The sequence below is a fragment of the Sphaerodactylus townsendi genome, linkage group LG08 (genome assembly GCF_021028975.2).
Source record: "Sphaerodactylus townsendi isolate TG3544 linkage group LG08, MPM_Stown_v2.3, whole genome shotgun sequence".
In the NCBI taxonomy this organism is placed as follows: Eukaryota; Metazoa; Chordata; class Lepidosauria; order Squamata; family Sphaerodactylidae; genus Sphaerodactylus; species Sphaerodactylus townsendi.
This window is the reverse complement of record NC_059432.1, coordinates 44,133,606-44,150,379: the sequence shown is the minus strand read 5'-3', so window position 1 is coordinate 44,150,379 and position 16,774 is coordinate 44,133,606. Positions and strand designations below refer to the sequence as shown.

General features: G+C 39.1%; 1 protein-coding gene across 2 annotated transcripts in view; it reads left to right on the top strand.

Annotated features, from left to right (window-relative positions):
- Positions 1-16,774, top strand: part of DOCK1 (dedicator of cytokinesis 1) — a 508,395-nt gene that overhangs the window by 384,524 nt on the left and 107,097 nt on the right. For both annotated transcript variants that reach the window (XM_048505444.1, XM_048505443.1), the window contains exons 36-38: positions 1,889-1,929; positions 3,737-3,827; positions 13,085-13,204. In XM_048505444.1, the coding sequence (XP_048361401.1) occupies positions 1,889-1,929; positions 3,737-3,827; positions 13,085-13,204 (252 nt within the window). The remainder of the gene's footprint in view (positions 1-1,888; positions 1,930-3,736; positions 3,828-13,084; positions 13,205-16,774) is intronic.

The window sequence follows — 16,774 nt, the reverse complement described above, 5'->3', positions numbered from 1 at the left end:
TCTATACCAAGACTAAATTTTCCATCAGCAGGTACAAACTCTGCTGCCTCACCCCTCTCCTGCAGCTCACTAACTTCCATAAAAATAGGGGAACTTGAGGAAAAAATTGGAAGTGGTAGCAGCAGAAAGGGTGAACTCAGTGAATTGCCAATTCATTCTGGATCCAACTTCAGCATTCGTCTTGTTTGCTTAAGTTTTGTTCTATCTTATCCAGAATAATCTTTGCATTTCTCCCTACATACACTTTTCCTCCTGTGAAAAAGATTTTTATGTCCTTAATCAATGCTGTATTTTACACAATTGCATTTGCACTATCACCATACATTTGAAAAAATGTGGTAAATCAAACAGGAGGGATTCACGGAGCGTAACACGACAGGGTCTTTTCTGCTGAGAAAGAAAATTGGCAAGTGTCTGGAAAAAAAGTGGATAAATGAAGTGGCCTGAACTCCCTGGAGGATAGAACTTGAGGAAGAGAGATCATTAGAAAATACATGATTATGAGTATGACTGGGTCAGATTTTCCCTAAAACTTTGATTAATGCTCCATATGGCCAAGCCATTTTTTAGTAAGTGTTGACACTTAATGACACACTGTCTGGAAAGTGTTTCGTTTTAAACTTTTTGTGATTCTTTTTTTGTTGTAGTTACACAATAAAATGTATAGATCAATTTATCATAAAGCATGGCATGCTCATGCTGTTTCTCAGTAGTAGTAGTAGTAGTAGTAGTAGTATTTAAATGTGTGTATTCCGAGATCATCTGTAGACTAATCCACACCATGGAACAAGGAGCAGATGGCAACTGGATGGCAACCATCTCTCCCTATAATGGATGTATGGGCCCATCAAAAGGGGAGGGGCTGATTTGCTACTGGGAGCAGTGCATGGCTGCACTGGTGGAGTTGTCCTCCCCAGGGCACTTGTCTTGGCGATGGGATGAATCTGCCAGCATGCAGCCACTGCGGCCCTCCCCAGCTGGGACGTGGCACCAGTACTCCTGCCACTGCCAACATAGTGGGGGTGGACTGGGGGAGGAACTGACGTTAATCATCTTCCTTCCATCCATTCACTACCTTACATTGGTGGTTGGCATTTCAGACAAGCCACCAAAAATCTGCCATAATGGCTTCTCAGTGGTGGGGAGACTTTTTCATGTTTTATGCCTCCCCATGCTGCCGGAAAGCCTCTATGGCAGTAGCGAGGTGGTGAGGCTGCAGAAGTGTAGCCAGCCGCCTGGCAGCTTGGATGGTGCTGGCCAAGTTAGATAAGGAGCTACATCTCATTTCCATTTTTGTTGATTCCTCCAGAGATTATGCACCAAGGTTAAGCAACATAATTTTGTGTTATTTTGTTGTAATGTTCCCTTTTAAAGATAGTTATTACTTATAACTTTTATGATTTTATGTAATATTCTGTTCGGTTTACTTAAGACTGAAAAAATTCATCAAGCTGTTCCTGTACAAAGAGGAGGAAGATGAAATATAACAGCACTATATATAACAGAAAACAGCACTAACATAAAAGAAACATAAACTTTTATGAGATATGCAAAGTGCCCCCCCTTTTTTTCCTCTTTCAATCTCACAACAGTCCTGTAAAGTAGCTAAGCATTCTAATGTTTAAGAAAGTATTGAAGTTCAAGAATGGATGGTGTGTTGATAAAACTACTTTGAAATCCACAGTTACATTGTCTGTATTACAAAGTTTAAACCAAGAAAATTTAATGGTGTATGACTTGCAAATACCCTATGCTTGAAGATACTGAATCTTCGCAGCAAAGATATGAATCATGGTGTGTCGAAGTTTTTAAAAAGTGTGATTTCTTCTGTAGTATGTCCAATATGGATCTGCCTCAATTTCTCAAAAAATATGTTTTCTTCTTTCAGAATTTCTACAAAGAGATTGAAAGAGAAGAAATGTACATAAGGTTTGTAATATATTTTTTGTTAACCATTCACAGAAGCAGTAAGCTGTTTCATCAATACAATTCAGTCCCCACATTTGTAATGGAAGTTTGCTAGGGGGTGCCTTGGGCCTGTCACAAACTCTGCCTGCCCTTCCTCAGAGCACTGTTGTTGTGAGAAAATGGAGGAGTATAAGACAATATTCTAAGCTGCTCTGGGTTGCAACTAGGGAGAAAAGTTAAATATAAATAAATAAATGCAGAAATGCCTACAAGGAATGTATCTCTTTGGAGATGATAGTAAGTTTAATTAAGTGCATTATTTCATCCATTTGTTCACTGTTTATGATAGTGGACCAAAGTTAAACCTCTGTTCTTTTTGAGAAGTCAATATGGCTCCTGAGTGCTTTATAAATTAGCTTACTTCTCAGAATATATGAACAGACACATATTTCATATATAGTCTATTTTAGAACACACAGGTGTCCAGTATACTGGTTACCAACAAGCCAGTATTATTTCGCGAATACTTCTCTTTGCACTAGGACAGGATTAATCAACAGCACAAAGAACAATTCAGAATAATAATTTAAAAATCTGCTAGCATTATACTGCATTATCCTAAAAAATAATGCTTAGAAATGATAATTTAATTGAACCTTATTAAGCGTTCTGGGAAAATCCTAACAGAAAGCTAGGTGGAAGCCACCTGCTGCTTTTCTTATTTGTATCTAAGATGTATCTCAGCATTGTGCTGTTGGTTCAGTCTATAATTTCTGAAAACTGGTGGAGAACTGGAGCAGACTGACATTATATTCTCTCAAGATGCCAGAGGAATTATACCTGTAAAAAGCCTTCCTATAGCTGAAAAATACAGAGAACCTCCATATGGTACAAGTGTGTGTTCCATGAATGTTTGCCAGAATACAGTTTTATTAAGCATCTGAACTCTTTTTAAAAGAGAGTTTCTGGGGTCTACCGTTTGTTTGTAAATAATTGCTTTTGATTTGGATAATTAATGAGAAAGATGCAGTTTGCATCTGCCCAGACATTCATCTGTTGTTAGTTCATAGGTTCCAAGTTACACCTTGGCATTTAAAATAGATGCTAGCACTGCCATACATTAAGCACTGCATGCACACAAATCCTCATGTACTGGTGTAAGGTCTTGAGTGTGCAATGATTCTGTGAGGTAGGTTAGGCTGAGAACATGACTGGCCTACAGTGATCCCATAAGCACACAGCTGAATTGAGGATTTAAACCCAACCGTAGATCCATACTCTTATTGCATGATGCTGGCTTATGGTTTCTCTAGAGGACTAAGAAAACAAAATTAGAATTAGAATTTGATAGTGTCCATTCTCAATAAAAAAATAATACCAGCATGGTGATTTGTTGTTGCTGCTACATGTCTCCCCTTCAGAAAGAATTACAGTTCTCATACTGAAGTCATGACTTTGTAAATCACACCAATACATTATTGTTCTTTATGTTATATACCAGTGGTTCTCAACCTGTGGGTCGGGACCCTTTTGGGGGTCGAACGACCCTTTCACAGGGGTCGCCTAAGACTCTCTGCATCAGTGTTCTCCATCTGTAAAATGGATAAATGTTCGGGTTGGGGGTCACCACAACATGAGGAACTGTATTAAAGGGTCGTGGCATTAGGAAGGTTGAGAACCACTGTTCTAAACAGTCATTTGATGGAATGAAATATAGAATACCTATTCCAAATATTTTTTACTATATGAAGCATAAGAATCTAATTAAGAGGATCTGTAACCAAGACTGTTTTGTGATATAAGAATGAGTTTTGTTGTATTACCATAGGTATTTGTACAAGCTTTGTGACCTGCACAAAGAATGTGATAACTACACTGAAGCTGCCTACACATTACTTCTGCATGCAAAGCTTCTTAAGGTACAATGCATTTGAGCATTTTCTGTGGTAAGCTTTGGATGGGTTTTTCAAAAAGCCACATGTAAAACACATAATTGTTGAATTATTATGTAAAATGAAAGCTGGCATATAGAACCACTGCAACATTTCAAGATGAATTTGAAGACTTCTTGGATGAAACATCTAGTTTTGAAATAAGTAAAGAAGATTAATTTAAACTAGCAAAATTGCTACCCAGTTCTAGCTGGGGCATGTTAATACAGTGTCCTGGGTGGCTTGACCGTCCACCTCCAACCAGCATAGCACGTCCTGCTGTAAATCTGGATTAGTGAAGAAATTTTTCATCAGCTACCCATTCTGGTAAGATGCTGGACAAATGTTTCCACTGAACGTTGCCTAAAAAAATACATGGTGATTCTGAAAGTTTCTGACCGAGAGCAGTTTCAAAGAAGAAAGAGTTGTAAAGCTGTTTCTCAGGAAGAATCTGCATATGTACATTTGATCTACTTGAGTGAGAGATTCCTGCTCATGTACAACAACTGAAAAGTAGCCTGAGTTAGCTTGTTCCGATCCCATAAATTACATATAAATCAGCCTCTTCTCTAATTTACTGCATATTATAGCAAACATATAAGAATAGAAGAGCCTTGCTGGATCAGATCTGTGATGCACCTAGTTCAATATCTTCTCTCATTCAATGGCCAACCTATCCTACATGAAGATAGGTCTAAGTCCCTTTTAAAGCTGTCTATTCTTGTGGCCATCACTACATCCTCTAGCAGAGAAGTCCACATTTTAATCCCTAGCTGTGAAAATAAGTATTTCCTTCATTGGCTTTAGGAGAAGGAGAAAAAGTTCTTTTTGTAAGCTCGCTCCACCTGATGCATAATTTTATAAACTTCTACCATATTTCCCCTTGATCATCTCTTTTCTGAACTGAGAAGTCCCACACTCTTCAGCCTTCTCTTATAGGGAATCATCTAATCATCTTGGTTGCCATTTTCGGTACTTTTTCCAGGCAGATGCTGGTTAAGCTTATATATAATAACATAAATGAGCCATACTGTATGAAGAAATAATTTTCAGCATACCTTTCTGTCTCCAGCTTGCACTGCATGTTTGTGATGTCCCTACTGAAGCAATAACATTATGGTGCAGTAATGAATAAAGAATTAAAGTGGACTGAACATTGTAATTTCTTTTAAAGATTCACCAGAATTGCCTTCCTTCAGCAACTAACTGTTGGATTTGTTAAACCAGTGCTTGTGATCTTTGGCTATTGCTTTAAGCATTTTACATGTGCACAAAATTACCTTTCAGTAGATCTACATGATTTCTTTTCCCACTAAGCCTTTGATAATATTTTCCCAGCCATTTTTTCATAGCAAATGGGACTTTTTGCTGTGTTGCCATGTGAATAACAAAATATGCATGCAGGTGACAGAACAACCTATCTAAGAACATCTAAGTTTTTTTTTTTTAGCAGCAAGCCTTTATTGGCATAGACAATAGTACAACAATAGTAAAAAAACTGATGAAAAACATATACAATACATCTAAGTTTTGAAGAATTCCTCATACCTAGAATTACTATGGAAGGCCACAGAAAAATATTACCTCAGGCTGGAAAAAATAGTGTTATAACATCTTCTTTATGTCATAACTAGTAAACTCCAAACTGAGAATTACTAGTGACAGTAACCACAAGTTCTCTAATTCAGGTTATCAATCATCTGTATGTATATACATGTGTACATGGTGGGAAAGACTGTTAATTGCTTAAATATCTGTACTTAAAAGATGAAACAGCCTCATCACTTAGCAATATGTGCAACTGTTTATTTGGGACATAGCATTATATAATAGCTGGCTGGTAAAATAGCTAACACCCCTAGAGTAGCACGAAAAGTTAATATACTTTTTTTTAAAGCTGTGTAAGAGGATAGAAGCAAAGACAGGGTTTCTTTTATTTCTCTTCCAATTGCTCAACTTGGTCTTCTGGACCCAAATCCTTCTAGAACAGAAAACAGAACAGAGATATTTACTTGGATAACCTTAACTTTTTTTTTAACAAACAAACTTTGAAATCTGGTAACTAATTTTAAAAAAGAAAAAAGGTTAAAAACACTATAGAATGGAAATAAAAATACAGAAACAGCGGAAACACTTTTACACATAAGTTTCACTAAAAAATTCTAAATATATAAAAATATGTCAGTATGCAATTGTTTATATGCCATATGTTCAAATATTTATAAAGTTGTATTTGCTTTACAGGAAGTGGGCATTTATCTTTCAAATGTTGTAATACAAGTCTTTTAGCTGTACAAGAGCAGAGAGTATCCATCTTGTTGTCCATCTGTTGACCTCCAAGAGATGGACAAATAATTTAATATAAGCATCATCAAAAATCAGTAAACATTCTAATACAAAATCGATCTGAGCAATAACTTCCTCCAAGAAAAACTAAATGACTTAACATGCCAAAACAGATAATTAAGGGATGTGTCATGTGAGTTATAATTCCAACAATTGAACACTTTACTGAATCCTAATTTTTTGCTGAATAAATTGCAACTTAGGAACCATAGAGAAAGCCTGCATAAACTTTAAGACCATATCCTGCTGCATTCACAAAATAGGATGATTTAGGAATTTATTCCATTCATTCCTGAGACTTTACATCCCCTCTTTATTAATTAACATCAAATATTTATAACAAATATTGTAGATATTGTTTTCTGCATTGATTCAACTAGAGTTTCTGGGAGTGAAGGGGACTTTGAAACACGTAATGCTACAGGTCCATATTTGGGTTCCAACAGATGTTGCAATTGTAAATATTGCTATTTAGCAGAGGTTAACAAGTCAAATTTAGACCTCAGCGGAGAAAATGACACAAACTCATCCTCCTGGTCTTTAGTACAGAGTAAAAATCCAAGCCTTCCATAAAAATATTTCTTCTCAGTTTTTAGGTTTGGATTGGTGCATAATGTTAATTTAGCGTTTGAAAATGGTTCTAATGTTGTCATTATGTGCCATTGCATGAAAAATGGGATCCACTCTAGTATAAGTGGATCCTAACGCATGCAACTTCAGAAGAGTCCAAGGTGGATAGTCCTCCTGATAGGAAAGATCCCAGTAATTAGTAAAAAACTAAAGATGATAATATAAACTAAGACCAGGGAAACCATATCTTCCTTCATTAAATAGGAGTAGCATTCTTTTAAAAGAAATCTGAGATGATAAGGAACCCCACATAAACTTCCAAAAGTAAGTATTAATTTTCCGAACGTATTTACAAGTTGTATGAAAAGGAATTCTGTAAAACATATGTAATTGTAGATATAATATTCATTTTGAATGTATTTACTTTGCCCCGTAAAGACAAGTTTAAGGTTGTCCATACTACGTGTACCTCCATGAGCAAAATAGTAGTGGGGAATTTTCCCTTTGAAAATAAAAGCAAACTAGTCACAAAGTATGTCTGTGTTTCACTGTTCAGAACTCAAAATCCCTTGGAAGGCAGAAAAACAAAATACAGAAAACACAACAAACATTCTTAGGAAAGCTGGAGATGATAATGGATGGTGTTGCCTAGTAATTGGAAGGCTTCCTTGAACAAAGTTCAGTGTCTCTCCTTGTTTGGAACAACTGGGTGCAGGGACGTGAATATAGATTTTTTATGGGGGGGTCGGGGGTGGGGACCCTCAAAGGTATAGCCCCATCTCCTATTACCTCCCATTGGAAACAATGGAGGATGGGTCACCCCCTTTGGGAGTCCATAGCTTTGGACCCCCTGAACCAAACTTCACAAAACGTGGGTGGTATCAATAAGAAACTCTCTTGATAATACCTGCCAGGTTTGGTGAAGTTTGGTTCAGTGTTTCCAAAGTTATGGACCCTCAAAGGTGTAGCCTCCATCTTCTATTAGCTCCCATTTGAAACAATGGAGGATGGGGTCACCCCCTTTGGGAGTCCATAACTTTGGACCCCCCTGAACCAAACCTCAGCAAACTTGGGTAGTATCATCAGGAGAGTCCCCCAAAAAATCCCTGAAAGTTTGGTGCTGCTAGCCTAAACAATGCACCCCCTGCAGGCCAAACACCCAAAAAAACACTAAAAATGTTTTTAAAACCCACAAACGGGTGGGCAGAGCTTTGGACATGAATGGGGGGATTGAACCCGAGAAACCCCCCCCCCCTTACCTATGTCCTTGGCTGGGTGGCATATAGTTGACCATTTTCATCCTCCTGTTCCAGAAATATCATTTGGATTACTTTCAGTCTGATTCTTCAAAGTCTTAAAACTGGCTAGTCATGCTTGCAGTGTAGAAACAATCTTTGATAGTGTGAATGTGCTTGAGAATGCTGAATTACATATTACAAACATGTTCAAACACATCATTATTTATTATTGGTATTGACAGTGATTTCCTCCTTAGGATAGCGTTGCATGACATGTGCCCTTGTATAATTAATGTTAAAAGTGGATATTGTGAGGTTCAGTTGTCAATAATTAATTTTGATGATGACGGAGAAAAGTATTTAGGAGGAAAATAAGTATATAAAGTATAGCACAAATGGAGTGCAACCTTAAATAAATGGCAGGTGCATCTATTAACTGTACGGGTGCAAAAGGTGTAGAGAATACTTATAAGACCTATGCAAAGACATTTTCATGTTTATGTACTCATCTTTCCCTTAAATTTGATCGATGTGACTTTATATAAAAAAGAAAATGTCAATGACATTCAACTGACACTTAAAGGATAAAGATATCACTGAAGAGCATTTATTAAACGTTAGTGGGCTTTTTATTGTTCTTTAAAGTTATATCATTCAGAGAAAGAGCCTGTGAAGATCTGTAACAGAATTCTATGCATACTTATTTACTCAAAAATAAGCTTCATTCTTGGGTAAAAAAGCACAATTTTTCAGCATCAAAAGATGTTAATCCTGCACATACTAAAGGTCTATCAAGCAAACATGGAAAGAACTGGAATCACCTCAAATGCCATTTTAATTGCTAAATAGTAGTCATGTGGACCGCCAGTTGCATCCGAACTGTGGTTTAGGCAGGGGGAGTTGTTTTGATGATTTCATATGGTCCCCTAGAACTGCTGTTTGGAAACATACCGGCTGTTGTCATGTTGCTTGTATATTTCAGCCTTTAAAATAAATATCAGATCCTGGGGCCATTTGATGTGTGAAAAATGAAAGGAAGTATTAGCCCCCATTCTGTAGCCTTGGTCCATACAGTTGGGGCGGTTGGGGGGGGGGATTGCAACAGCTATTTTGAAATGCCCTATTCATTCACAGATCTTCTAGCATCTTGGCCTGTAGAATTGAAGCTTTGCTGTGCTAGATGAACTACCTATGTTTGAAACTGGATGATAGACGCTACATTTTAGAATAAAACTAAATGAATATTTATTTGTGTTTCAATGATCTTTAACTACAAATCTGAATTTATAAACCAGATATGGTAAGCAGTTTATTTTTCAGTTAATTTCATCAGATAATCCTATGAAAATATTTCTGTTTCCCCAGGTCTGTGGGACTATTATTGGGTTGAATTTAACTCCTCCCCCATCAAAAAAGAGGAAACAGTGCCTATAGCTTTAAAAAATGAATGGCCTCAGTGGCCATTGCTATACCACTCCACACTCTTTAAACCTAGATTTGGCCAGTAAAAGACAAAGGGATTGGTCAGGGATCTTACCAGGGCTATTTTGACCTTTTTAGAAAGGATGCATCAAGGTAAGGCCTGACAGCAACCACCAAGGACTTGCTGCCATGTGACTTATATAACTTTCCCAGGGCTAGCTGCCAGCTACAACTCAACAGCAGCCACCACACAAAATCCAGAATTAAATAGTGGTTAGCATTTCAGAGTAGGATTTAGGAGATCTAAGTCTGAAACACTAATCTGCCATGATCAGATATTTTCACTCTTTGATAAAGAGATGGATGATTGGTTATCTTCAAACAGTGTTATTGGTTTGGGTTCATCTATGCCCAAGTCCATTTAATAATTGTATAATCCATTTAAGACTGATTCCTCTTGTAGCTGGGTGCAGTGCATTCCCTTGCTTTTATACATATTTTACAATCTTTCGTCTCATCACATTCATCCACATCAGTGTCATACTCTTTCAGCAGCTTGTGAAACTTGAAGATTCCTATGGCCTAATCTTACATGCTAAGCTTGCATGCATATTGAAGGAGATGATTCCTTTTGTTTTGCCTTATACACTCCCTCTTCAATATTCTTCAAATAGTATAATGCACCAGCTCTCTCTCCAAGGATCTCAACCTTTGACTTAGAATGAACAATTCTGCAAACATTTTTCTTTAACAAGAATTGAGCTCCATTGTCCACATTTTTTCTTACAGATAGTAAGTTTTCATTAGCCTGAGATACATACAAGCAATCCCTTAGGTAGAGCCCAATCAATTCCCCTTCTGCATTGAGCACATGTCATTTTACAACATCAGTTCCTTCAACAGAGAAAGGGGTACCATCAGCTTGAAACAAACTCTCCTTTTACTCCTTTCAGTTCAACAAAATAATTCACATAGTTGTAAACATGAGAAAAACATCCAGAATCTAAAAGCCACAAATCTTTCCATTTGAGCTCTTTGTCTGAACCATAAAAGCAACATTTTAAACTGATTTCCTTTCATGCCTTTCCCTAGAGGATCTGCCTCTGGAAGCAGCACTGCAATTTGATGCTCTCAAGCATACATTATCTTACTTCTGTTTGCTAAAGTCCTTTTTAAATTGACAAAACTTTTCAGTATTCCCCTTTTATGGCAATTGTAACATACTGCACTTTTACTTCCTTGCTGTAACTTTAACACAGGCGTTCCAATCGAAATGTCATTAGCTTGTCTCTTTTCAAACTCATCCCATAAGAAGATTAGAGTGTATTCCAGATCCACCTCATCTCTGGTTTCTAAAACAAAAACTTTATTGGTGTATGATTGTGGCATTAATTTCCTCATTTGTGATAGAATTCCTGCAACCTTAAGCAAATTCACATGCTCCATTATCTTGTCAAGATGTTCATACAAATCTCTAGATTCGAGCAATCGAAAAGAATATAATTTCCTCCTCAAAATCTGTTCCTGTTTAGAAGACTACGCAGTATTTCTTTTACAATTTTTGTCACAAGTCTTTTGTAGTTTTACATTTATTTACTAGAGAGCATTCATTATCATTAATTGAGTTCAAAATAATAAAAAATATGCCTTCCAATTTGCTTTCATAAATGCACCTTTCTCTGGGTCTGACTGGGGCACATCTTTTGTAATAACGTTTAAAACCTGTTGCATTTCCAAGAGAAATAGAACTCTGTTTCACCACATTATAAATAGTTCTGTTGGTTTAGTCAAAGAACTTGAGAGATAGAAGAATAATTTGATTGACAGTCTGTTGCATTGTGTTGCTAGTACTGCTTCTGGCCTGGGTAGAAATGTTGCTGGCTTCAGGCGTGCAGTTCAAAACTCCTCCTTTGGAATACTTTTCCTTTTCCCTCTCCACATAAATCAGACCAAGCTCCCTCTTCCTCTGCCCCATGCAGCTGGTGGACTCTAGTGAAGAAGTTCTCTTGACTGATTAGGTTCAAAAGGTTTAGAAGGTGAAATTATCATCCAGAGGAAAAATAGATTCTTTAAAAATCATCTCTCTCTGGCCCTTTCCGCACCCCTGCGGGACCTTTCACATGGATGGTCCTGCTGGAAGCGGCGCCGGTGGCTGCTCCCAAATGCTGCTTACCTCCCGTCGCCTTCTGTCACATTGTGGAGGCCAGGGGACACACACACCCTGGCCAGAGCGACGACCCTGGAGAATGAGGCCAGGGGGGCGTGTCTCCTGGCCTGCACAACACGACAGAAGGTGACGGGAGGTAAGCAGCGTTTGGGAGGGGCGGGGGAGAAACGGCAGCTTCCACCTGGTGCCATTCACATGGCCCCAAATGGAAGTCGGCGTTTGCAAAAAACCTCGCTCCCTAAGCAAGATTTGAAAACACCGTTTTGCGGGAACCGAGTGCCGCTTCAGCGATTTGGCAGCGGTGGCTGTGGAAATGGTCCCCGCCAAAACGGTGTTTTACCGGCCCGCTGCCACCGCTTTTGGCTCGTGTGGAAAGGGCCTCTGACTAAGCTAACACACAGAGGAGAAACGTCTGGGCCCATAACCTTTTGTTGGTATAAAAATATAATACAGTTAGCAGAGTAAACAAACACAGATGGTGCTGCTTAGCTTAAACAACTTTACTACAAAAATAGGGAAGAGTAACATGATAGAAAAATAACAAAACAATTCTATCTAATTTGAGCTACATGTTGCTAGTGCATTGTAAGAAGGTAAGACTTCAACCAAAACATAGAACAAAGGAATCCTAAGGTGCCTACATGTTTAGGAGCACATCACTTATGGATAACTTCATTAAGGCAGATACCTGGTTACTTGACTATGCTAATCTATCTAATGTTTACTAACAAACTGCATTATTAACTCATTCATGACTGAAGAGCTAAAACTTGTATATGCCAGCACTTTTTTCTGTTAACTGAATGGTATAGATCAGGGGTAGGGAACCTGCGGCTCTCCAGATGTTCAGGAACTACAATTCCCATCAGCCTCTGTCAGCATGGCCAATTGGCCATGCTGGTGAAAACGATAGGATTACTGTAGTTCCTGGCCCATCTACTCAAGGGGATATCTCTTCAAAGATTTCCTAGTGTTTCTTTGAAAGTCTTTTCAGCTCAACTGCAAAAGCTGTGGCATCATATTTGTGAGGCTACAAGTACAAGAAGGTTCAGTGATAGGCACCTTTTATAATTTCAGCAGTGACTTTGTTTTTGTTTTTTTCTTGTTGCTCCACAGTGCATTTTACTCTTTTCCTTCTGTTCAGGAGAGTTGCATTTATTCCTACCAGTGTAACTCAGTGCTCCTTCACAACGGAAAACTGACCAATCTGAAAGACAACACAAGGTCACTTTTATTAAAAAGGGAAACGGGTTTCATAAGCTTTTCTTTATCTCTTACTGCAATTGATGAAACATTATCCAGCCAGCATTCTGCATAGGAACCTGAATAACCTAAGTATAACATTGGCTTCTGCAGATATAGGTAGTAGCTTCAAAATATAATGTCAACCCTGATGTCATTTTTTAAAAATCCCACGTGTTTATTTAAAGTAGGACAAAGTTACATGTACATTAATCACCTTCATCCCCTTTATTTTTTCCCTCTGTTTGCATTTAATTTAGTGGTCTGAAGAGCCATGTGCCGCACATCTTACTCAGCGGGATGGATACCAGGCAGCAACACAAGGACAACTGAAAGATCAGCTGTATCAAGAAATTATCCATTATTTTGACAAGGGCAAGGTAATAAGAAACCACGTTCCATTGTTTTTCCATGCAAAGTCACCCGCTAAAAACAGAAAAAGAGCATTTATCAAGTGACATTCCCTGAGCTTTCAAATTGTGATCTGGGAAGTCTGGTACAAGCAGGCTACAGGTTAATGCCACAAGATTATGATACTAACAGTAGCACATTTGTAGCTGCTGAAAAAACCTAAAAGGTCATGTAGAAAAAGAAGAGTTTGGATTTATATCCCAACTTTATCTCCTGTAAGGAGACTCAAGGTGGCTTACAAGCTCCTTTCACCTACTCTCCCCACAACGGACACCTTGTGAGGTAGGTGGGGGTGAGAGAACTGTGAAAAGGTCACCCAGCAGGAATGTAGGAGTGTGGAAACACATCCGGTTCACCAGATAAGCCTCTGCAACTCTGGGGGAGGAGTGGAGAATCAAACCCAGTTCTCCAGATTAGAATCCACCTGCTCTTAATCACTACACCATGCTATGTACACTGTGTACCCTTTCCCAGCTGAAGGAATTTAGAAGAGAAGAAGAGTTTGGATTTATATCCCCCCTTTCTCTCCTGCAGGAGACTCAAAGGGGCTGACAATCTCCTTGCCCTTCCCCCTCTGGCTCGGCAAACACCCTGTGAGAAGTGGGTAATAGGGCTGAGAGAGCTCGGCTGATGTGGTAGCCCAAGGTCACCCAGCTGAAAAGGTGTGTATTATTGGGGAGTGTACAGGGCTGAAATCCTTTGAAGATTCCCCAGATAAGCCTCCACAGCTCAGGCGGCAGAGCGGGGAATCAAACCCGGTTCCTCCAGATTAGATACACGAGCTCTTAACCTCCTATGCCACTGCTGCTCCTATTAGTGATAAATAGTTTAACTAATAAAAAATTGTAGAGAGCACATGAGAGTAGAGATGAGGAGTAGTCACATCAACAATGAGATAGCTACTGTTAGCCTTATTATATTTGAAAAAGTTGGTGCTTAGTTCCTTCTAGTGTTTTGAGATTCTCTTGGGGATACATATGTATATTTGTCTGTCATGCAGAACTTGTTATGCGAAAGGCTGGGGGAAAAACAGGACTGAAAATTGAAATTTTTTTGTTAAAAAAATTCAAATATCTGTATCTCCTTAAACCATACTTCCTGCAGTATATTTGGCAGTATCTCTGTTTTTCAACACCTTCCACTGCAGGTGGGATGCTTCAATACCAAGTTATTTTAAATACTGACATACACTCTGGTACATGGCAGTAATGAGCTGTTTATAAACAGCAGGCATAATACCTGTTTACAATGTTTCAACCTGTGTAGGCCCTACAGAACATAGAATTCACAGTTTGCAAAAAGATTATTTTGTAGAGCAATCTGTTCTTGATTTTAACACCAGTTGTGTATATTATTCTAGTCAAAATGGAAAAAGAGAAATAAATGTCTGCTTGTTTAAGAACTGCTGAATATCTGCTTTGTCTCTAGCAGTTTGGAAAGGTCAGCAAAATCTGTACTATTCTTAACTGTGTTGTCAGCATTCAAGGAACACATTTTAGCACTTCCCCTGTTGTTTACAAAGTCATTTTCTAACTGAAATTTGTTATCAAATGTCCTTCTTCTGATTGTTTGGAAAAAGGGATAGAAGCAAGCCCTCCATCAGAAAATTTGCTGTAATCCGACCCAATCTTATTTTAACAAAGTCCAGAAGAGATGATATATGTGTTCTTCAAAAGTAAACGGTTAGTGTGCTTGCCATTTGCCCAAGCACAGTGGGCAAATCCTCACCCTTTAACCCTAATCCCCTGCCCTTGAGAAACTGTTTTCTGTACAAATATAGTGACCAGAAACTAAAATTCAGAACATGTGAGACAGGAGGAGTTACTATCCTTTTTTCATGCCTTGAACTCCACCTGCCTTTCCTGGGCCTGCTTCAGGCTTATATCCAGAGTTCAGAGAGCTCCCAGCATTAATAGGCATAGCCAACATCATTCTAGATCTTGTTGGGTTAGTGGATCCAGCACATTTTCCTCCAGGACATTGGAAGCCAGCTGGCAGAGCGGGCAGCAAATCAGACTTTATGAGGAGGGGGCCTTAAGAACATAAGAAGAAGAACATAAGAACTAGCCTGCTGGATCAGACCAGAGTCCATCTAGTCCAGCACTCTGCTACTTGCACCTGCCCACCAGGTGCCTTTGGGAGCTCACATGCAGGATGTAGAAGCAATGGCCTGCTGCTGCTGCTGCTGCTCCTGAGCACCTGGTCTGCTAAGGCATTTGCAATCTGAGATCAAGGAGGATCAAGATTGGTAGCCATAGATCGACTTCTCCTCCATAAATCTGTCCAAGCCCTTTTTAAAGCTATCCAGGTTAGTGGTCATCACCACCTCCTGTGGCAGCATATTCCAAACACCAGTCACACATGGTGTGAAGAAGTATTTCCTTTTATTAGTCCTAATTCTTCCCCCCAGCATTTTCAATGAATGCCCCCTGGTTCTAGTATTGTGAGAAAGAGAGAAAAATTTCTCTCTGTCAACATTTTCTACCCCATGCATAATTTTATAGACTTCAATCATATCCCCCCTCAGACGTCTCCTCTCCAAACTAAAGAGTCCCAAACGCTGCAGCCTCTCCTCCTAAGGAAGGTGCTCCAATCCCTCTATCATCCTCGTTGCCCTTCTCCTTGCAGTTTTATTATCAACTCCTTTCCTAATTATCCCCAGCATAGAGTTTGCCTTTTTCACAGCTACCATGCATTGAGTTGACATTCTCATGGAACTATCAACTAAGACGCCCAAATCCCTTGTTTGGTCACTTCCCGAGATCCTGGGTGTAGAACTGTATTCACCATTGTAAAGACTTCACCCATCCCTTATGCAGTATATTGTTTGAATGCTACAGTCTGCTCAGGTCTCACCACCATGACTACCAGCTGGGAACCAGGAGGTAAGGTTGCCATATCCAAATTGACTCAGATAGTAGGGGCATCTGAAGGAGGGCCTTCAAAGATGACAATAGTTGAGTAGGTTCCTGTGGAATTGAATGGTTCTCCAAGTATGCTGGCCCCAAGCTACATAGGACTTTGAAAGTCAATCAGGACCTTGAACTGGCCCTGGAAGCAAATTAGGATTTAGTGTGAATTACCAACTGTAACTTCCAGACAGACTTCAAAAGCAACCCTACATTACTACAAACTAATCCAGGTGTTACCATAGCATGGACCATGTCGGCCAGATCTTTCCTGACAGGCACAGCTTCAGCTGGTAAAAGGCACTGCCACCACCTGTCTATCTAACAGGAGGTCTAGGTCCAGCAGCACTGTGTCTGGTTGTTACCCACCTCACCTCTGAAGACAGAAGCACAGATAACAGCTCCTGAGAGACAGATTTTAACTACAGGATTGGACGAAACTAGCAGGAGTCAATTCTTCAGATAACCTGGCCCCAAACCACGGAAGGGCTTAAAGATAAGAACCAACTCTTTGAATTGCTTTCTGGAAACAGATAGCCTGTGCAGATCTTTCAGCATGAATACAGCAGTGTACATTGAGCCACACAATTGACTTTCATAGTTTCATAAAGTAGAAATATTGATCTTAGA